General features: G+C 42.0%; 1 protein-coding gene and 1 pseudogene across 1 annotated transcript in view; one reads left to right on the forward strand and one right to left on the reverse strand.

Moving 5' to 3' along the window:
- MAP1A (microtubule associated protein 1A) overlaps positions 1-23,822 on the forward strand; it is a 76,412-nt gene that overhangs the window by 18,925 nt on the left and 33,665 nt on the right. Inside the window, exon 2 of the mRNA XM_034435560.3 lies at positions 18,581-18,682. Within this exon, the coding sequence (XP_034291451.2) occupies positions 18,581-18,682 (102 nt within the window). The remainder of the gene's footprint in view (positions 1-18,580; positions 18,683-23,822) is intronic.
- On the reverse strand, positions 802-1,534 carry LOC148112132 (E3 SUMO-protein ligase KIAA1586-like; annotated as a pseudogene).

A 23,822-nucleotide genomic window follows, 5' to 3' on the forward strand; every position in this document is an offset into this window, starting at 1 on the left:
TCTGAGGTAATTAGTCCTTCAGCTTTTCTTTCGTATGGGCCCTTTCCCTTTGTTAGCAGCTCAAATGCCTTTATTGATCTTCTCACTAGTTTTTCAGCTTTTATTACGTCTGTATTGCGTGCTTGCAGTGCATTTGAAAGAAGTGAAATTTCCTCCAAAATGTCTATCATCAACGTCAAATCGTTTATGAAATGTTTATTTTCCAGACGGGCAGCCATACCTGAGTATTTTGCATTCCCATGAAAATATTGATGTAGCACAGGATAAGCACACCATACAGCTATGGTTGCCCGTAAACTACAGGCAGCCCATCTTGGCCCAAAAACTCAACCAATCCTTATGATGTCAATTTCAAGTTCCTCAGATATTTCGTCAAGTTCAATTCAGTTTTTATTGGACTGCTGGAAAATAGACCACATTTTATCAATAAGAATTGTAAAATGATTTACTTGCTTTATTTCCTTTATGGCATCATCTAAAGCAAGTTGGAGGCGATGGTTCAAGCAGTGCCATATGATGATGTTTGGAAACTCTTTTGCTATTCTGGTGCTCACTTCAGATTTTCTCCCAAGCATCACTCTGGCACCATCAGAGCAGAAAGCTATTAAATTTTTTTGTAGGTAGTCCCAGGTAAATCCAACCTTATGTAAACTTTCAAAAACTGCAGAACATCTTGTTTCTTCAATTCAACAAGCTCAACAAAAATAGTTGGTGGATCCTCTGAGTCCTCAACTTTTAAGAAAACTATCAGAACTGGTTTGCAGGATACTGTTGAGGCTTCATCAATGATCAGGCATATTTTCAGATTCTGTGCAATGATGTTGAAAGACATTTGAGTTTTAATTTCGTTTGGAATGCACTCAACTATTTTCACAACTGTTGGCCTTGAATGCAATCCTACTCCCAGATCTACCCCATTTTCAGTTTGTAATTCTATCAATTCCTCTATGCTTGAAATTGGTCTGCATGCTTTTGCCAGGCTATAAACAGTTTGGAACATTTTAGAAGTGGTGCCAAATTGCCTTTCAGAAATCTTGTCCATTGCTGACCAGGCTTCCTGCTCAGCTTGTTTTACGTTGTCTCTACAAATGGTGTGTGATTTCGATACAAAATGTTCTCTCATTTTCTTCTAGTGAGACGCCTGGTGCACTTCCTTGTTTTTCCCAGCCGACACAATCTTGAAAAGCTTCCACTCTTCAGACACATGAATACCACTCTCCATTGCGAAGCCATGTTTCGCACAGTATGTACAACCCAGTTTCTTGTTTGAAACCTCCAACCCGTCATACTTCTCTTGGAAGTAGCTGTACTGTTGCATGGTCCAGCAGTCTGGAAGAATGCTTCCGATTTCAGGTGCGGCAGGTGACTCTATACTTGATTTGCTGCTTTCTCCAGTTTCAGGTGGTGGTGCTTGTAGCGGAGGGGATGGTTTTTGTTCCACTTCTGCTGGTAGTTGTTCAAGTTTTGGTTTCTTGGCCAAGAAACCCATCAAAGTCTGTTGCCTTTTCATCCTTCCTGTTAAAGGCGGCAGCTACTGCAAAAAGAAAAAAAAAGGAGCTGATGACACACAATGTAAAAGCACAGAAAAGGCCTCAAAAAGCCCCCAAACCAACTTTCATATTTTACACACACACAACACAACACACCTGGCTCACCCACAATGTAAAAGCAGCTGTGCTTGACCCAAAATGGCCCCTGCAACAAGCAGGAACCTCACACAGCCTCAAAAAGCCCAAAAACCAACTTTCACACTTTTTCCACACAAATGATGCCCTTGAAGTGATGTCCCGGTGCCTGGAGGCTGTACGGATCTGGATGGGGAGGAACAGACTCAGGCTCAACCCATCCAAGACCGAGTGGCTGTGGTTTCCGACATCCCGATATAGTCAGTTGGTGCCATCACTGACTATTGGGGGCGAGTCATTGGCCCCCATGGAGAGGGCTCGCAACTTGGGAGTCCTCCTGGACTCACAGCTATCTTTAGAAGAGCACTTGACGGCTGTGGCCGGGAGGGTGTTTTATCAGGTTCGCCTGATTCGCCAGTTGCGTCCCTTTCTGGATCGGGACTCGTTAAATACGGTCACTCATGCCCTCGTCACTTCCCGCCTGGACTACTGCAATGCTCTCTACATGGGGCTCCCCTTGAGGAGCACCCGGAGGCTCCAGCTGGTCCAGAATGCGGCCGCGCGGGTGGTTATGGGAGCGACAGGGCGCTCCCATGTGACCCCCCTCCTGTGCGAGCTGCACTGGCTCCTGGTGGTCTTCCGGGTGTGCTTCAAGGGTTTGGTTACCACCTTTAGAGCGCTCCATGGCTTAGGACCAGGGTATTTACGAGACCGCCTTCTGCCACCAGTAGCCTCTCACCAACCAGTACGCTCCCATAGAGAGGGGCTCCTCAGGGTGCTGTCGGCCAAACAATGTCGACTGGCGGCCCCCAGGGGGAGAGCCTTCTCTGTGGGGGCACCCGCCATCTGGAACGAGCTCCCCCTGGAGATACGGAGGATCCCGGACCTGCACGCTTTTCGCCGTGCCATCAAAACATTTCTTTTCCAGCAGGCCGGCCTGGCCTAACCTCTCTTTTAAACTTTCTAAAATTTTAAAATTCTTCAATTTTAAATTTGTCTTAAGAATTTGGGGTGTAGGGCTTCCGGTTGGCACTGCCGGCATCGTGATTCCGTTGGAGCCATCCTGACAGCGCTAATCAGCTGTCAGATGGCTCGAAAACCTCTCCTTCAGGAGAAGAAGGGGAGGAGAGACGGTGGGTGAGGGCAGAGCTCCCCGGAAGCCCCTGGAATAACTCCAGAGGCTTGGAGGGTGAGAGCCCCCCGCTCAGCCCACTGAAGCTCATGCTTAACTCCGGGGATACAATGTTTCTATTTGAATTTTCTGAGCTGGAAGTGAAGATGGCATCTTTGTTGTGAGTCTAAAAGTGAAAGTTAGAAAGGAAAGTGCTTGTTAACAGATTTGTGCTCAGAGACTGGCTTTAAGTTGCTGGATTTGATTTTAAAGAGCTGCTTGGAGAAAAGATCATTTTGCTTGGTGATTTACAAACAAATTGCTGAAAGCTGTTCAAGAGACTTTATGGCTGTGACTTTATGACTTTATGGTGGTGAAAAGAAAATTCTTCTTAAAATTTAATTTAATTTAATTTAATTTAATTTCCAATTTATATACCGCCCTTCTCCCTGAGGACCAAATAAGATGGCTTCCAAGAAAGGAGTTTTTGAAAGTGCTGGAAGTTCTCCAGTGGTGTCAGAAATGACACAGTCGACTGATTCACAGAGATACAAGGATTTTATTAATGAATTTACAGAATTTGTAAAGGAAGCCATGAATAATCATACTGTAGCTATGATTAACCAAATAGCAATCTTCGAATGGAAATTAAAAGATTTGTTGGAGGATACAAAAGCAAATACAGAGCACAATGACAATGCAGGAGACATTTTGATTAAAGCAGAGAAGGTGGAATCGGCTGGTTCTCAAGAACTTTCAAGCTTACTTCCTGCTCTTTGTGATGATTTGGAGAGGAAAAAAGTAGAAAATGACCAGCCTTGCGAGGTCTTGGAGGAAGAAGGAGATTTGCCAGCAGCTTTCACACAACTAACTGAAAAGAAACAACTGAATTTTTCTTTGCGAACTGATGATAATCTTTGGTTTTACAGAACAAGGAATGAAGTGACTGACTATATAAGCAAGAAGAGGCGATATGGTGGCTCTAAATCAGAGGAAACACTTTAAAAAAGGGGACAATTTTTACAGATACATCAACCTCAAATTAAAATTAAAAACCTCCTCAAAACAGAACTAGGAGGGATGAAGAAAGATTGGAAAAAATATAAAAAGAAAGCAAGAATGGAAGATTAACCTTTTTGGTTTTGCAGTTGATGTTTTAATGGCTAATTAAAAGGATTATGTTTTAAGATTTAAAAGTTGGAGGGAGGAAGACTTTTTGTTATAAGACTTTTAAAATATCTGAAAGCATGAAAGTAAGATTAACTTTTTTTTTTTTGGTTTTGCAGTTGATGTATTAATGGTTAATTAAAATGATTATGTTTTAAAATTTAAATGATAGAGGGAGGAAGAAAGATTGAGGGGAAAATGCAGAAACTCAATTATTGACTAATTTAGGTTTACTTTTTGTTATAAGATTTTCTAAAATATCTGAATTTTGAGAAGTGGAGGGAGAGTAAAATGTTTAAGTAAATGAATTAAGAATACTTTACAGATATACTAAGAGAGTTTTTAGGGTTTGAATGATCAATGTTTGTTAATGTTTTTAAAACCCTTAGAGTTAATGAAAGGGGAGGGTGATGACTTTGTAGAAGGGGAGTTAAGGGGTCCAGGGAGTTTTAAATCTTGCAGTAAGTTAGCATATGTTAGCGAATGTTTGTTAAAGTCTATGCCCTGTTTTTGTTCTGGGAAGTCGGGGCTGGGGGGTGGAGAGGGGGGGGTTGAAGGCTGATGATAGATTGAATGATTGCTTATATTGTATATTTGTTTGATTATAAAATAAAATAAAAACTTTTTTTTTCAAAAAAAATAATAATTTGGGGTGTTTTAAATTTCGTTTTCCAGGCCAATTATTTAATTGTATTTTAATGCTTTTTTAACATTTGTATTATATGTATCTTATCTGGCTGTTCACCGCCCTGAGTCCTTCGGGAGTAGGGCGGTATACAAATTCAAATAATAATAATAATAATAATAATAATAATAATAATAATAATAATAATAATAATAATAATGATGATGATGATGATGATGATGATGTTAATTCTGAATTGACTATTCCATATATGGTATCATCATGTTCTTCTTTTGTTGCCACGCCCTTTTTCTCTTGTTATGCTTAATAAATCAGTTTTCATTATTCCATTTAGTTTCTTCTTTCTGGTCTTCAATATCCTCCAATACACAGATTATATGTCCAAAGTCAAGTCTCTTGAAATTTTTCTCAAAATAATCCACTTTAAGTAACAGGCAACAAAGTTTATCTTTCAAGTAACAAGCAGTCTGGAATTTACACTTTTCAGCTGGCAGCCATACTTTCCATCTCCGTTTGTCTTTTATCTTTACTTTTAAAAGCATATTTATTTCCTCTTCTCCTTCCTCTCTCTCAAACATAATCCAATCTCGTTTAGCCACAAAAAATAGCGACAAAAAATAAAAAAAGAAGACCAAATCTGTAATAAAATCATTTCCCAAAAGTCTATAATTAACGCTATCTATCAACAGGTCTTTTCTCCACCATTCATTTGAGTCTTTTTGCCCCAATGTTTCTCAGCCGCTGTTAAGGCTGGGGCACACTTTTTGTAATCCATCATTTACGAGCAGTTCCCGTCTGGGCAGAAGTTGACTCACCCGGCTTTCAAACTCCCTGCTCCGCTCCGCTTCTCGCTTCTCCTCCTCTCCTCCAGCACGATCTTTGTTCCCGGTTGCTGCAGTTTCAGGATAGCCGCCATGGCTGTCATTCCACTGCCGCTGGCGTGAAGGGAAAGCCTCCGGCCCCGAGGAACCTGCCAGTTCCTCTCAGCCGCCCAAGGGGTCCCTTCTTGTCCCCCTGTCCCTTCAAGACAGGGGAGGTCCGAAGACCTGTCAGCGGCAGCTTGGCAGACGGGGTTTTAGCAGAGCTCCGCAGAGCTCACCATTTCCCCGTCTGTATCCCCGCGGCACCAACCGGAGGTCCCCCAGTTAACAAGATAACAAAATACCGTAGTTTGAATTAAATGGATGTAATGGTGTCTGGGAGTTTGATCTTTGAATAATTTTAGGAGATACCTTCCTTCTTCTTTGGGCTCTCTCTCAATTTATTTTATTTTATTTTATTTTTCTTTCTTCTTTCTTTTTTTCTTTTGTCCCTTTTCCCCTCTCTATTTTTTCTAATTCTCTTTTCAATTTCTTTTGTTATATTTCTATTCTCTTTCCTATTTTTATTCTTGTTTTTTTCCTTTTGTTTTTATTTTAACTATTATTAATATTGTTACTATTCTCTCTCTTTTTTCACTATTATTTTTATCTAAGTTGATTTTATGAATATACAACAATTTGACTAGGAAAAAATGAGTATAAATGATTGAAAATTATGATTTTTGGATGTTTTAATACCTTTTTAAACTTGGAATTTTTAAGCTCTATTTACAGACCAAATAATTTAGAAGAAAATGTTCTCTAAGGTGCTGGATATTAAAAAGAATTTATTACAGATTTAATAATTATAGAAAATTGATTTTAAAGTGATTTAAAATGTTGATATTCACTGGAAATAAATATGGCATGGAGGAGAGAATAGGAGCTAAGATATTTGTCGATATAATTTTTTATTTTGAATCAGTTAAAGATATGGAGGAGAATGGATTTAAAAATGAATATGAGTAATATATTGTGAATTAATTTAAAGTTAAATAATTGAATAAGAGATGTAGAAATGGAGGAAAACATAAAGCTGGACAATAATTAAAATAAAATGTTATCAATTAGTTAAACAAATGAAGTTAGGAGTGGAGGGAAGCATGATTCTGGAGAACAGTGAAAGTAAAACTGTGATCTAGTCTTACAAATAAGATAGGAGTGGAGGAAAGCATCATACTGGAGAACAGTTAAGGCAAAACTGGGAACCAGTTAAAAATAAAAGTAAGAGTTAGGAGTAGAGGAAAGCACGAGCTGGAAAACAGCCAAAGTAAAGCTGTGAACCAGCCATTAGAGTTAGGAGTGGAGGAAAGTATATGCTAGGTAACAGTTAAAGCAAAACTGTGAACTAGCCAAAAAATAAAAAGTTAGGAGTGGAGGAAAATATACCTGGAGAGCAACTGAAAGACAGTTGTGAACCAGTTAAAAATAGAGGTTGGAGCGGAGGAAAGCATTGCTGGGAAGCAACTATTTGAGTTGAGAACCAGTTTCATAGTTGATTTAGGAGGATCGAAGGAGATAACGTTGGTATGCAGTTAAAATTATACTGTGAACCAGCTCAAATAAGTAAGGTTAGGAGTGGAGGAAAGCACCGCTGGAAAGCAACTGATTAAGATGCGAACCAGCCAAAAAATAAACTCAGGAGGAAGTGGAGGAGACAATACTGGAGAATAGTTAAGCCAAACTGTGAACCAGTTAAATTAATAGAGATAGAATACTGCATACTGCTCCAGAGTGTTACTTAATTTTGATAATCCCAGCACCCCGAAATTATTCTTCAGGAGAAGTTCTCTGCTAAGATCTTTCGGCATCGTGCCAAGCAGAGTCTTCAAAGATATGTCGATTAAGCCACTCTTAAGAAACCGACAATCTGTGACCAGCAGGAGACTTACAGCCCCAAAAAGACCCTTAGCAGCACATACTAATGTGCTTTTTGAATGCAATTTTGAATGCCATCCCTGATACTAGACCATCTATCAAACACAGATCCATTCCTGCAAGATTTCCCGATGGCATCTTCTCAGACGGTACCTTGTCTGTTCCTCCTACAGCTGGTCAAATCTCCCCTCAGCGAGGCCCATCTCATCAGGAAGTTTGTCACGATCTGATCAGCTGGGAAGAAATGGCCCCAAAGGAAGCGACACCAGCCCAGGGCCTCCAAAGTTCCTTAGTGAATAAGCCTCAGGCTAGTGCCTCTGGGATTCCACCCATCTATGAAACCAACCCATCTCAAGACAATTTTTGGAATCTGGAGGAGATACAGCTTTTCGACTCCTTTCGCGCACTTCCACAACCAGAAAGGGCCCAAATTATAAAGCGCCTGTCTGCAGTTAAATCCAAGCTTTGGAGTCTTTCACTACCTGATAAGGATCCCCCTGGACCCCAGGGAGTCCACATCAATTTATCAGAGGCAGTTCCCTCGGCCCTCCCTCCAGAATGTCCAACTTGTAAACTTGAAGATCCAGGGCTACTCCAAACCCCGTCTGTTATGTCACCGAATGCTTGCCAGGTAAGCAACCAACGAACGATAGAAGCATAAACTGGACTGCGTGTAGAGCCCTACAGCCTCATGAACAAGGCTCGCCTCCCTTCCACTTTTCTTTGCCTTTATCTTCCATCGAATAACGGCTGTATTTTTTCAGATTTGAAGGGTTCTCTGGAAAAAATTAATTATACAGAATGACTAGCAAACCCGGCATCCCCCCCTTGCACACTTAGATGCCTTTCATGGAATATAGCAGGTTGGGGGAGAAGGTGCGGCACCACCGATTTTATTAACTATATTCAGTCATTTGATGTGGTCCTGCTTCAGGAGACCTGGGCATGCGATAAGATATCCCTTACAGGGTTTACGGCCATTTCTTTGGCTGCTACCAAACAATTCAAGTCGGGAAGACCTAAGGGTGGTTTAGCTTGTTTGGTCTCTACCTCCCTGAAAGTGGAGACAGTGGAGCTGCCCCCCAGTGGGTCCTTAGCTATGGCACTCCTAATTAAGAGAGGACACAGTAAAATGCTAGTGTTCAACGTTTACCTTCCCCCGACGGTGAGGCAAGCCGACACTAAGGCTCAATGGGGCGAACTGGAGAGCTATATTACCCATACAGAAACTAAATTTCCAGCGCCGTACATCTTTATAGGGGGCGACTTTAATGCCCGATTGGGAGGCCAAATTCCCCCACCAATTGAGGCACTCTACTCCCAAGAAATCTGCCAGGCCATAGGACACCAGATCTCAGCCAGGCATTCTAAGGATGAGCTAACAAATTTTGCCGGCGTTCAATTAGCCCTTTTAGCATCCCAACATAATAAAATAATCCTTAATGGGAGTACCCCAGGCGATCTAGCGGGTTAATTTACTTTTAGCTCTTCACGGGGGAGTAGTGTTATTGATTTTGTGATGGTTTCCCAGCCACTAAGACAGGCAGTCCATGTTTTTTTTTGTGGACTGCCTCACGGAGAACAACCACTACCCCCTGGTCACAATCATTGGGCTCTTTACAAATATACATCTGCCTAAGGGCCCCCAAATACTGGATCCTTATGTGACCTCTTATGCAAGGAGGATCAAATGGTCTCCCAAGACTGAAAGAAAGTTCCACTCTCTTTTATCATCACCGGAGTGTCTTAGCCTATACAATCAGGCCTTAACATGCAGTGACTCAGCGGCAATCTCGACCTTCGAATCATTAATTAACAGTATTCAAAGGGAACTAGGAGCTGATCGTAGGCCAAGTGGCCCATATCGTCCAAGAAGCAATCCCTGGTTCAATGAAGAATGTGTGCTGCTCAGGAACAAGATCAGACAGGTTTACCTGCTCTATCGTAATCGAGGGGATAAACACCTACCCGAGGACTATTACCGCCTGAAGCGGGAGTATAAAGGACTAATTGTTAAGAAAAAGAGGGCTAAAGAAAAAGAGAAGTGGGACCTACTTCTCCTCTCTATTCAGCAGAAGAACACCCGACTATTTTGGCAAATGATTGCCTGTTCGCTGCCTGGTCATCAAGAACTCCCTCTCTGTTGTATTTCCAACAGAGATTGGGAAAGCCATTTTGGATCAATCTTCCAGGTTTCAATAGTCACGACCGGACTTGGACAACAACTGCCCCCTGCAATTCCGGACTGGCACCCCGTTACTCATGCTGAGATCAACGAGCTTATCTCTGAACTTAAGTCAGGCAAAGCTCCTGGCCCTGATGCTATACCCCCTGATCTGTTAAAATCTAATCCCAAGTTGTGGTCTCCTCTTTTAGCAACACTCTTTACCCATATCAATACCTCTGGCAGGATTCCTACCTCCTGGAACCAAGCAATTATTGTCCCTATTTTTAAACGAGGAAATAGGAACAACCCAGCCGATTATCGTCCTATAAGTCTGCTCTCCATCATTGGGAAATTGTACGCTAAATATCTCCAACGCAGACTCCTCACCTGGGTCGAGGAGTCCAACATTATTGGTGCTGAACAGATTGGGTTTAAAGCAGGCTGTGCCACATTGGACCACTGCTTTGTCCTAGCGCACCTGGTTGACAAATATGCCACCATACCAGGTGGTAAACTTTTTACTGCTTTTATCGATCTAAAGGCAGCATTTGATTCAATCCCAAGGGAATTGTTGTGGACAAAATTGCTCAAAAGCTCCATCGACAGACGTCTGTTGTTCCTAATTAGATCCCTATATAATCAGACTTCTAGTCAGGTCAGGTGTAGTTTGCAGGGAGAACTTTCTAACCCTATCCCGATAAAGAGTGGAGTAAGGCAGGGCTGTCTCCTGGCTCCTCTTTTGTTTAACCTATTTTTATCTGATTTGGCCTCTTATATTGGATGTATTGAGTCTCACGCCCCAAAGCTGTCAACAACGAAGATCCCGCTTCTCCTTTATGCTGATGACGCGGTCCTCCTATCACTGACGAGGCTTGGCCTGAAAAGGCTTCTCTCTGCATTTGGGTCCTACTGTGCTGAGAATCACTTGTCCATTAACTACGACAAATCAAAAGTCTTGGTGTTCTCTAGTGCCCGGAAGTTACACAACTGGGCTATTAAGGGTAATGCTGTTAAGCAGGTTTCCCATTTTAAGTATTTAGGTATACATTTTCAGAACACTGGTGCTTGGACTAGACACCGAACCCAGGTGCTGAATTCAGCTTTTTGTAGCCATCAGCAGATTTTAAGATTTTTCTATACCCAAGGTGGCCAATTTATTCCTTCTGCTCTGCGTATTTACAAAGCCAAAACCTTGGCCCAAACTCTTTATGGAATTCCTATATGGATACAGGGCTTCAAGGAGTGTATTGAAAGAACCCAGGCTGCTTTTTTAAGGAAATTTTTGGGTCTCCCTCCCTGTGTTGGCTTTGCTCCGATGTATCTGGAACTGGGCATTCGATCAGTCAAATGCATGGCGTGGATCAACACCTTTAAATGGTGGTTTCGGGCACTCTTTTTGGCAGCCCCTGGCAGCTACCTCTCCCTGGTGTTAGCTGACCCCTATACGTCTCGATGGGAGAGGGATCTGACGAAGAAACTCCACCTGTTAGGTTTTTCGGGGGATGCCATGGGAGACTATGGCCTTAAAGATGCCCAATGTAGGGTAGTCCAACGGCTTGTGGACATAGACTTACAATATCTGAGAGCTAGAGCCAATAAAACCTGCTCCCCTCTGGTCTTCAGCCAACTTAATAATTTTGGACTGAGGATGGCCTCATATTTCTATACTCTAACCATCCCTAAGTATAGAAGAGTCTTCTCCCTTGCTCGTTTTAACGTCTTGCCTTCAGCATTGCTGGACGGTCGATTCAAGAGGCTTCCGAGGGGCGAGCGGCTATGTCCCTGTGGTAGAGCGGAGGTTGAGACTGTGGAGCATGTCCTTTTACACTGCCCCATGTACAACGTAGCCAGGACTAATTTGATGTCTCTCTTAGAGACAGATTTCTGTGGGCCCAATGATAGTGACTTGGCCTTGTATTGTCTAGGGGATGGCTCCTCATACACTACCTCTCAGGTCTCAAAAATTTTTCTAAGAGCCGTAACCATTAGAGGAGAGCGCTGTGGTCCCTCTCGGCCGGGGCTTCCAATGGCCGGCTGTTCGTGATGTTCTTTTTCCTATGTTTTTCTGTAGCTATGCTTGCATTTTGGTCTGTGACCGTAAATAAATTTATTATTATAATAGAGATAGAAGTGGCAGAAAACACTGTTGGGAAATAGCTATTTAAATTATGAATCAGTTAATATTAGACTTTAAAATAAAGTATTTTGGGAGTGACAAATTTTAGATGGAAATGTTGATTGCTTTAGTAACAATTAAGAGAGGAGGGAAATATTCTTTGTCAAGATTATGGATACTAGTTGCCATTTAAAAGAGGTACAATATAGACTCGATGTAATGGGTCTTAGAAATGAGGAATATATATGATTGTTAAAATGACAAAGATTTGGAATGATGTCTATTTGGAAATAATTGTTTAGAATTTAGGGTGACATAGTAGAATGTTTAAAATCTAAATGTTTAGAATAAGATTTTTTTTCTTTTTTTTCTTTTTTTTTTAAAGAGATAAATGGATAAAATTTGGAACAAAATTGGTTGAGGGAATGTGAGTAATTGTATTTACTTTATACCGGATCAAATCCTTGCTCTAAAAAGGATTTTATGTTTTATGTTTAAAAAAATAAAAAAAACTTAAAAAAAAAACAACACCTAAAAAGAAACCCAATTAACTATTTTTTTTAAAGCTCCCAAAGGGGGAAAAAACCCCAGTTACTTACCCAATTGAAGGGACAAGGCAGGCAGGCAGATAGAGTTGCTCACCGATTTGATTGATTGCAGGCAGGGAGATTCAGATGCTTGCAGGGATTGCAGCAAGCAAAGCAAGGTAGGCGTTGTGACCAGCGGCTCGGGATTCGATCCGAAGAGCGAAGTTAAGCAAGCTGGAGGCTGGGGGGGGAAAGATGGGGGGTTAACTAGGCAGCTTAGACAGGCCAGGCAGGCAAGCATGGGGACCCGGGGGCCAGGGAGGTAGCATGAGGCCCGTAAATGATCCCCAGCGGCTGCGTGAACTACGTGAGCCCAAGGATTGGGGGGGCGGCATGCTAGGCCGCAACCGGCAATGCTTACCTTTTTGAGTGAGCAGCAGTCAACGAGGCATCTGAGCGAGGCGAGGCGATGTCTGATCAGTCAGGCAAACTTCTGGGCAAAGTAGCTGGGCCGTGTAGAAAGGGGAACTTGTATTGGCTGGGGGTGGGGTAGGTGGGCCGGAAGCACCGAGTGGCGGGAAAAGCGAGCAAGCGAGCCGGAAAGAAGCAACAAATGGCCAAGTGGGCAAGTAGGTGAATGGGCAATTGGGTGGGCATGAGCGGGGGGGGGGGGCAGGGATTTTTGCTACCGGTTCTCCAAACTACTCGCCGCCATCACTACTGGATCACCTGATCTGGTCCAAACCGGGAGCATTTCACCCCTGGCTGGGAGGTACAGTATATCCCTGTGAAACCCATATTTGGGGCGTAACATAATGTAACCTCTGTATATCTCTGCCCCAAGAACTTAATGGAGAGATTGGATACTTCTCCGAGGGCCTGGATAATCTCTGAAGCCAAAGCACCAGATATCTCGCCATCTAAAGTGACCAAAGTGATCTGTGAGTTCCCTCCCAGATTGGGGCCCCCTAAAATAACATCTGACTACCCATTCTTTTGAATCCCAAATGGTGGCTTCTGGTTGGCACCGCCTGGCGTCGCGGACGGTCTTCTTGGACTGCCAGCCCCGCGATTCTGTTCGAGCCGTTCTGACAGCGCTAATCAGCTGTCAGACGGCTTAAAACCTCTCCTTCGGGAGAAGAAGGAGAGGAGAGCCGGTGGGCGAGGGTAGAGCTCCCCGGGAGCCCCTGGAGTAATTCCAGGGGCTTGGAGGGTGAGAGCTCCCCGTTCAGCCCACTGAAGCTCTGGATCCGTGGCTACTCCATTTAAACGGAGCCAGACGCCAGCGACTGACTCTGCTGCCAAGAAGAAGATTAACTGATTTCAAAAAGCAGACAGAACGGAAGCAGGAGAACAAGCTTTTGCAAGTATATGCTTAACTCCTGGGATACATTGTTTCTATTTCATTTTGCCGAGCTGGAGCTGGAAATGGTGTCTTTGTGGGTGTGAAAGTGAAAGTAGGAAATGAAAGTGCTTGTTAATAGACTTTTGCTCAGAGACTGGATTTAAACTGCTGGATTTGAGAGCTGGGTCTAGAAAAGACTACCTTGCTTAATAAATTACAAATAAATCTGAGAAAGCTGTTTGAGAGACTTTATGGATGTGAAAAGAAAATTTCTTTTAAAATAATATGGCTTCCAAGGAAGGAGTTTCTGAAAGTGGAGGCTCTGTAATGGCGTTAGAAATGACACAGAGAACTGAAACACAGAGCCAGGAGGCTTTTTTCAGAGACTTTACAGAATTTATAAAGGAAGCCATGAATAACCAAATTGAAATTATTAATAACTTTACAGCAATCATGGAACAAAAACTTACAGAACTGGTGGAGGATAAAAAAGCAACTGAGGATGTTTTTGAAGGAAAGCATAAAGACAATGTAGGAGACATTTTGATCAAGACAGAGAAGCTGGAACTGGCTGACCTTCAAGAATCTTCAAACCTTCTTCCTGCCCTTTTGGAATTAACTGACAGAACTTTTCAAAAATGTAATTTGGAGCAGAAAGAAGAAGAAACTGATCAGCTCTACGAGGTCTCGGAGGATTTGGCAGAGGCTTTCACACAATTAATTGAAATGCAGCAACTGGATTTTTCTTTGCAAACTGATCGAGTTAATTCTTTGTTCTATGAACTGACTGTCTGTACAAGCAAGAAGAGTCGATATGGGGGCTCTAAACCAGAGGAAATGGTTTTGAGAAAGGGACAAGTCTTAAAGATGCATCAACCCTCAATTAAAATTCAAAACCTCCTCAAAATAAAAGAAGGAGGGAGGAAGAAAGATTGGAAAAAATACAGAAAGAAAGGAAGAACAGAAGATTATTTTTTTCTGGCCTAATTATTGATGTATTAATGATTAACTACAATGATTAACTAAATGAATTGAGAGTTCAATTAATGATTAATTAAGGTTTAGTTATTGTTAAAAATATTTGAATATTGAGAACAAAAGCAGGAGGAATAGCCAAATGATTAAGTATGTATTATCTACTAGTGTTTGTTATTGGTTTTTTTTAAAAAAAAATTCTTAGGGCTAAGGATTATATGTTATTTTGTGTTTAAAGGGAGGTTGATGAATAATCTGTAGAAGGGGAGTTAAGGGGTCTAGGGAGTTTTAATGTCTTGCATTAATTTAGCATATTTTAGCGTATGTTTGGTAAAATCTATACCCTGTTTTTCTTCTGGGAAGTCGGGGGAGGGGGGAGGGAAGGGGGGTTGCACAAATGTCTAATTGTGATTTGTTTGATTTGTTTGAATTTTAAAAACAATAAAAAAAATTTTGTTCAAAGAGTCCCAAATGGTCACGTGGTACCTGCCTCCTGATGGCCCACGGAACACAGTCTACCCAGAGACATGGGATCACTCCCTACTGGAAGGACTTTTCCACATATCCCCCCCCTGCTTTTGAAGATGCCCTTCTGCGGATGAGGGCAGTGAGGTGGGGGATGAAAAATGAGCCGGGGGCGGCTCTCAGGGTTCAGCCATCTAGCTCAACTGAAGTTGGTGGGGGATGAGGTGGGAGGGGAGGGGAAAGAAGAGGCTCGGTGGAGTGAGGGTCTTCCGATCCCGGTGATGGTTGGGAGGGGCAGGGGATGTGAGAGAAGGGGATCTGGGGAGTGCCCCCGCTGCATCCAGCTGGTGGCATGCTCCAGCCCCCTGGCCTTATCCTGCTTCCCCGGGGGTGTAGGAGTGCAGAGCCCTGGACTCCGGCTGGTGCATCTGAATGCCAGGTCCGTGGTGAACAAGGCCCTTCTCGTCCGACCTGGCATGCATTACGGAGACCTGGTTAGGGCCAGAGGGAGGCGTCCCTCTTATTGATTTATGTCCCCCAGGCTTCCGTGTGCTGCACCAGCCGCAACTCCAGGGTAGGGGTGGGGCGGGTGGCGGTTGTTATTAGGGAAAGTCTCAGTCCTAGGGAGGTCACTATTCCTCAGATAGGAGGGTGTGAGTCCCTCCTTCTGAAATGGGATCCTGGAGTTCAGTCGGGTCTGTTGGTTACGTACCTATCTCCCAGCTGAGTAGCCTCAGCCCTGCCCGCACTGCTAGATGTCCTGGCCGAATTGGCGGTTGAACTCCCCAACCTTCTAGTTGTGGGAGATTTCAATTTGCCATCGGCCGGGGAGACATCTGAGTCAGTCCGGGAGTTCATGGCCTCCATGACGGCCATGGACCTAACTCAGGTTGTACAGGGCCCAACTCATAAGGGGGGACACACACTCAACCTGGTTTTTCTCTCTGGACAGTGGATAAATGATCGTGGTAGGGGAAACTTGTCAACCTATCCCCTGTCATGGTCCGATCATTCCCTCCTCAGGCTGGACTTTCTCTCCGTCATCCCCCACCGCTGGGAGGCGGAACCAGTGAGATTGTTCTGCCCCAGGCGCCTGATGGACCCGGAAGGGTTCCTGACGGAGCTTGGGTCTTTTCCCGCCTCCTTATCCCACGATTCGTCTGAGGCCCTGGTCGCAGCCTGGGAACAGGCCGCGGTGGGGGCCTTGGATCGAATTGCGCCTTTGCGGCCTCTGACCCGACGCAGATCCCGGGTGGCTCCCTGGTTTACCGCGGAGCTCAGGGAAATGAAGCGTCGGAGAAGACGCCTGGAGGGTGGTTGGAGATCCTCCCGATCCGAATCTGACCGAACACAGTTAAGAACCCATATTAGGTCTTATCTTGTGGCAATGGAAGCGGCAAAGCGCCAATATTTTGCCGATCTCATTGCATCTGCAGAAAATTGCCCAGCTGTTCTGTTTAGAGTGACCCGCTCTCTCCTCAATCATGGCGCGAGGGAGGACCCCTTGCACTGCAGAGCTGAGGTTTTTGTACAGTTTCTGCAAGATAAAATCACTCAGATTCAGACTGGGTTGGACTCTGACTGGGCAGAGTCTGACGAGTTGACAGGGGCCTGTCCTGTAACATCTGGGTTGAGTTTGAGCCTGTTTCGATGGATGACGTGGACAGGATCATGGGTCGGCTGGGTGCCTCCACGTGTTTATTGGACCCTTGTCCCTCCTGGCTCATTTCTGCAGCCAGGGAGGTGACTGGAAGCTGGATTCAAGCGGTTGTCAACGCTTCCTTGAGGGAAGGGGTCTTCCCTGCCACACTCAAAGAGGCGGTGGTTCGTCCCCTCCTCAAGAAGCCTACAACCACCAACTAGGCCATAATCCTGAGCAGGCAGGCCCAAGGAACAACCCAGGCAATAGGGAAGACATCTTGGGAACTGTCCATCTTTCTGCCAAGAAACCTGAAAAATCCAATCTTCATCCTGACCTATTTTCAATCAGCCACAGTCTTTAATCGACTATAGTCCATATAGATTGGAGCAAAAAATTTAAAATACATGAACTGTGAGTTTGACGGAGCGGTTTTCACCACTGATCTTGTCGCTGTTTTGCACTTCAGTCTGGTCGTGTGCCAGCTATGTGTCTTGGATGTTTTGGTTTTTGGTCTATGACCGCAATGAGGACCCAGTTTGTGGGGGCAATAAGCTGACTTTGTATAAATATACAAAAGGATGAAGGCTATTGCTGAGCACATTGTAAGCCGCCCTGAGTCTTCGGAGAAGGGCGGCATATAAATCAAATTAAAAAAAATAAAAAATAAATAAAGTATGCTGCTGCTGCTGCTGTGACATTTAGCTGTCACCATAGATTCAATTGTAGTTAAGGAGGACATTAGCTGTCAGAGTTGATAATCATGGTTTCTTGTAGGACAAGAAAAAATGCACTATAGAGTTCTGATCTAAAATTATCAGTTTTATTTAAGTGGCATTTATGGATAACACATATTTGGGAGAGCATTGTTATTTCATTCCGGCTACCTTAACAGGCTTAACCCATGATTACTGTCATCAATCAAATGACATACATTTGCACAAAATTATAAACAATGCTGGGATCTTAAGTCTTCACCTACCTTGGTTTTCTTCTTGTGTTCTCACCAAATTTATTTATTTATTTATTGGTTCAATTTATATGCCGCCCTTCTCCGGAGACTCAGGGTGGCTTACAATGCGTTAAGCAATTAGCCTTCATACTTTTGTATATACCTGCTTAGTAGGGCTTTCGCCCCCCCCCCAAGCGGTGTTCTTTTTTATTCAAAGTCAGCTTATTGCCCCCACAATCCGGGTCCTCATTTTACCTACCTCGAAAGGATGGAAGGCTGAGTCAACCTTGAGCCTGGTGAGATTCGAACTTGCAGTAATTGCAGGCAGCTGGTATTACTTAACAGTACTTTAATCTGCTGCGCCACCAAGGCTCTTCACCTTGATATGAAATGAAATGAAATGATATGAAATGAGTCATATCATCAGTGCATTGGCACAAGTAGAATTTGCTGGCTTTTAATGCCAATTTGTATAACACAGCACTCTTCATCTACATTTTAGCTGATTGAATTGTGCAGAATTATGTTTTGAACATTTTAAAGTTTAAATATTACAATATAATTCAATGTTCTCGTATTCAAAGTGCAGCCAATTTCAGATCAAAGCCCCCAAATAGTCAGCCTAGAAAGCAGATGGAATTGTGCAGAATTCACTAGTTCATACAGAGAAACAAAAGCTAAACTAAGCACAATATTCTTGACCAGTCACTTTCTCAGTTTCTCAGTTACTGGTTTTTCATGCAGCAAAACAGCCTTTGGTTTCAGGTCTTATTTCAGGATTCCTCAGAGGCTGCTGAGGCAGGTAAGCACATGCAAAATAACCCCAGAAAAGGGCTGGGGTAATCTGACTCAGTACATGACCAAGACCCACATCTTGCTGAGGGAAGATTGGTTGAGAATAATCCTGCAGGAAGGGGCCTATATTCTGAGCAACTGCTGACAGCTTGGAAGGCAACCACAAGCAAAAAAGAAAAAGAAAAAGGGGGTGTCACTCTTTTTCTACATAAGCCCAAATGTATTCTGAGCTGCTCAGAGTCATTTGCTCAAACAAACATATAATTGCCATAGTTTAAAGTGACTGTGATCTTATTTCCTGTCTTTCAACAGGTCTTCGCTCATGGGACATTGACCTTCAATTCTGTGACCTGAATAAGCAGCTCAAACTCTTTGTCACATGTCATCTTGCCCACTTTTCATCAGAGGTCAAAGGTCAGAGTCCATTTCTTCATCTTTTGACATTCCCATAAGCATTGTGAATAAGATACTAATACCAGCACAGGACCCGCTTAAAAGGCAGAAGTCTCCATAAATTGGTCGGCTTGCATGGAGTCCCCACTTGCCCCTAGACTTCTGTAACGCATTCCACCGGGGGCTGAACTTCATGTGATCCAAAATATAGCAGTTTGCCTGTCAGCCCCCAGAAGGCAGATCCAGCAGTTTTGGCTGCAGACACTTGACTGCACATCACTGGCTTGTTTCTGGGCCCTGGTTAAAGAGATGTTTGTCGACTTTCACACTGGACAAGCCTCTTAAAAACACTCCGGTTCTGCTGAGCAACTGAATGCTGATCATCTTTGGTCTGCCCAGATCAAGTTAGACTGTGAATTGTTGATTTAATATTCATTTTCAAAATTGGCCTTCCCCTAGGCAGGTTTTCTTCTTCAAGCATATGACCAGAATTATATGTAATATTCCTGGGATGGTTGCACCATAATTTTGTGTAAGACACTTGCAAATACTAAGCTAATGTGTGTTTGCGCAAGAGTAAAGCAAATAAATAAAGCAAATCAGTTGAAAATGTTATATATCCTTCATTATTAATAAGTAAGCGGTTGCATATTGATCCCAAATCACATGAGAAATTTATGTATTATTATATCTCAAAATAGCAAGGAATATATTTTATGGCAATTGGGCTAAACAAAGGATTCCTACTTTATTTTTTTTGTAATTTTTTTTATTTTTTACACAAACACACACACAAACATACAATGTATTTTTGTTGAACAGAGTATTCGGCCGGTTAACAAATTTAAACAATTTTTAGTCCTTTCAACTAAAACTACAATTTCTATACCTCCTTTTTTGCCATAACATTATTATTATTATTTTCATCTATTTTGTACCAATATTACCCTTCATTTTCATCTCTAATTTTGACTAAATTCCATTTTCCCTTCTATTCTATATTAAATAACTACATTATCATCTAATTTTATATCCATCATCAAATTAATTAATTATGTGGTGTTACAGTTATTTAATTCTTATATTAATAATAAACCCACTTATTTTATAACATACATTTCCTTAACTAATACAATCCAACATTTTAATATAAATCAATTGATTATATAGATATCTCTTTCATTTATATATGAACCAGAAGAAAAAAAATCCTTAGTTGAATTTAAAAATATTCTAACTGTTACCCTCTAATCATATAGCTTCCCCCCTGTATTATTCCAAATCATTACTTAATCGTTTGTACACACACCACTGTAAACCATTAAAAACATTTCAATTATTATTCCAATTATTTTTGAATTCATTTTCACCATCATATGATTTAACATTATTTTTTACTACAATTCATATTTCAATTCTAGTCATATACATCATATTCCTCTTTCATTTCTTTCCTTTTTTCCCTTTTCCTTTTTATTTTTCCCTTTTTCTTTCCCCTTTTTTCCTTTTGTGCCTTAAAATCCTGATCTCTCCTGTTTTGCCCTATATTTCCCGTTGTTCCCCCTCTTTTCTCTTTTTTTTGTTTCACCACTGTTTATCCCGCTATTTATCCCAGTATTATCATTTTGTATTTCAAAGTCCTGAACTCTTCTATTTTGCCCTATATTTCCTGTTATTTTCCACCCTTTTCTCTCTTTTTTATCTTTTCACTGTAAACTCCAGTGTAATCATTTAAGTTCTTTATATTCTTTCTGTTCCATCCTCCCTTCCTTAATTGTCTCTTTCCATCCTCTTTATTTTTTTCATTGTTAATCCCAATATAATCTCTAAAAACCTCCTTTTTATTATTACTATCCACATCAACAATACAATACTGTCAACAATACTGAATAACTCAGACCATGGCTATCAAAGGTCAAAAGCATCTGCCAGACTATCCCACCTTCTTTTCAGGGATGATCCGAAGCTGTAAGGAAAAAACACCATCTGAAATAGAATCACTGCTCAACACTGTCCATATATACAGCCAAGATATTGCAATGGAGTCTGGATTGGACAAATGTGCCATACTTACCATCAAACAGGGAAACAGTTAAAACTGAAAGAATCAAGATGCCCTACGGAAATAACATCATGTAATGATTGCCTCTCCTTCCAACTTAAGAAAGTAAAAACTCTTGAAACGTGGTCGTTCAAAAGGAACCTTTTATTAAGCAGAAGTGATAGCAACCCAGTTAAAGCACCAAGTACCAAGAGCCTTGGTACTACAGTGGTTTAAAGCACCCTGTTATTAACACAGCTGCCTGCAATTTACTGCTGGTTCGAATCTCTCCAAGGCTCAAGGTTGACTCAGCCTTCCATCCTTTCTAAGGTAGGTTAAATGAGGACCCAGTTTGTGGGGGCAATAAGCTGACTTTGTATAAATATACAAACGTATGAAGGCTATTGCTTAACGCACTGTAAGCCACTGTAAGCCGCCCTGAGTCTCCGGAGAAGGGCGGCATATAAATCAAATTTAAAAAAAAAAAAAGGAAGATCTGAATACCCTTAGGCAAAACAAGTAGGATTAAAGCAGTAGACCCCTCCCTTTAAGTCAGAATGTAGATTTTAGCCAATACACAAGTGTGAAGATGTTTTCTTTACTAGTTTCCCTGACAACCCAAACAAACATGTATTCACATTGTTATCCTTTAAAGTGAAACAACCCACATGGCTATCATAAACATTCCTCCACATTAAGAGGATCTCAGGGCTCTTTGGCACCAGGATATAAGTTGTAAAATATCTGTTGACACAGGCAATGCTATTAAATCGAATCCAAGCCTCCCCCTTCTCCCAATTGATTGTCAGTATCACTCTTAGGGATCTGACATGCTACCCTCCTTAGAAAACGAAAGTTCCACCTGTATATATATATATATATATATAAACAAAATTTCATGATAGTATATTAACAAGGTTTGTTAGGGTATTGGGAGTGAAATTTTCTCAGTAAGGTTAGAGCCCTAACATGGTGTTTAGTGACCCATTCATTGTGTACTGATGGTAAATGTTTCCAAGCGACTAAGTATTAGATTTTCCCTCTGTGGGTCCTAGAGTCAAGAATTTCCTTGATTTCAAAGTGTTGTTCACCTTCAATCATGATGGGAACAGGTGGTGTAGATGCAGGTGGTCTGAGGGATGAGATTACTTCTCGCTTGAATAAACTAATATGGAATACTGGGTGGACTTGCCTGAGTGTCTTTGGAAAGAGTAGTTCAATTGCTATTGGATTGATGACTCTAGTGATGGGAAAAGGTCCAATGAACTTTGGCCCTAGTTTCTTTGATGGTTGTAATAATTTCAGGAATTTTGTAGATAAGTATACTCTGTCTCCAACATGAAAAGGTTTGGGTTCCATCCTTTTTTTGTCAGCTTGAATTTTAAAAGTCTCTCTAGCTTCTTTTAAGGCTAATCTAACCATTGGCCATGTGTTTTGCAAATTATCCATCCACTCCTTAAGTGAGGGGATGGTGGGTTCTTCTGTGGGTAGTTCAGGCATGGGACTGAAATCCTGGCCTGTCTAAAAGGGGTAAAACCAGTGCTTGAATGTACAGCATTATTAAATGCAACTTCAGCAGAAGGCAAAAGTTTGGTCCAGTTATCCTGTTGAAAATTAATAAAACATCTTAGATATTGTTCTAGCACCGAGTTCAAAATTTCAGAATTTCCATTAGTAGACGGGTGGTGGGAGGAGCTCAACCCCTGGCCAGTACCAAGTAAGTCCAAAAATGCCCTTAAAAATTTGGAGGTGAATTGAACCCCTCTGTCGGAGATGATCCTATGTGCAGCTCCATGAAGTCGATAAATGTGTATTAGGAATAATTTGGCTAAACTTTTAGCAGTTGGGATCTTTTGGCAAGGTATAAAATCTGCCTGTTTTGAAAACAGATCTGCCACGACCCAAATAACAGTATTTCCCTCACTAATTGGCAATTCTACGATGAAATCCATAGCAATCTCTCTCCATGGCACTGAAGGCTCAGCTACCTTCTGCAATAGACCTGTTTTCCCCTGACGTCTTTTTGCTGCTGCACAAATGGGGCAGCTAGCTACATAATTTTCTATATCCTTTTTTAGTGATGGCCACCAAAATTGTCTTTTAATCAGGTGCAAAGTTTGCACAAACCCAAAATGTCCAGCTAATTTGGAGTCATGGCACCTTACCATTAAGCATAGTCTTTGGCTGGCTGGAACATACAACTTCCCTCCCACCCAAGCCAAGTCTTCTTTCATCAGACAGCTGGATTTATGGTTCAAAAACCATTAATTTCAAGGCCAATGCTTGTTTTAAAGTTTGGGTGGTGTCATTGTCCGTCAATGTTTCCTGTTTTGTCTAGGATCTGGTGATTACTTTAGCAGCTAGTTGATTGTTTTGTACTAGGGTTTGATTACATCTGATTTCATACTATATTGCATTTTTCTGGATAGTGCATCTGCCAGAAAGTTTTTCCCCCCCAGGAGGTATTTTAGAGTAAAATCAAACCATTTAAAGTACTGAGCCCATCGTATTTGTTTTGGGGAGAGGTTCCTTTAGGGCTTCTAGCTTTTTATGATCAGTCCGGACTTCAAAAGGGTCTTACTGCCTTCTAGGGAATGTCTCCAAGTTAACAATGCCCAACAAACTGCATAAGCCTCTTTCTCCCAAATGGTCCACCTTTGCTCAGTCTCATTCAACTTTTTGGATGTGTAAGTGCATGGTTGTATTTGGTCTTGCTCATTTTTCTGAAGCAGGACCGTTCCTATTGCCACATCGCTGGCATCTGCTTGTATGACAAATGGTTTCTCTGTGTCTGGGTGATCTAGAATTGGTTCTGCTGAGAACAGCCATTTTAAGTTTTTCAAATGCCACCTGGCATTCCAGATCCAGTTCAACGGCTGCTTCGGTTTAGGGTTGCCCTCCCCCTTTGTTTTTAAGAGCTTGGTGATGGGGAGGGCAATCTGAGCAAAAGCAGGGATAAACTGGCAGTAAAAATTGGCAAAACCCAGGAAGCTCTGTAACTGTTTACCCGTGCGTTGAGGTTCCCAATCAAGTACAGCCTACACTTTTAGAGGATCCATTTCTACGCCCTGGTGTGAAATACAGTACCCCAAATAGTCAATATTCTCTTGGTGGAATTCA

This window comes from Pantherophis guttatus, chromosome 13 (genome assembly GCF_059756535.1).
Source record: "Pantherophis guttatus breed Tessera chromosome 13, ASM5975653v1, whole genome shotgun sequence".
Taxonomy (NCBI): domain Eukaryota; kingdom Metazoa; phylum Chordata; class Lepidosauria; order Squamata; family Colubridae; genus Pantherophis; species Pantherophis guttatus.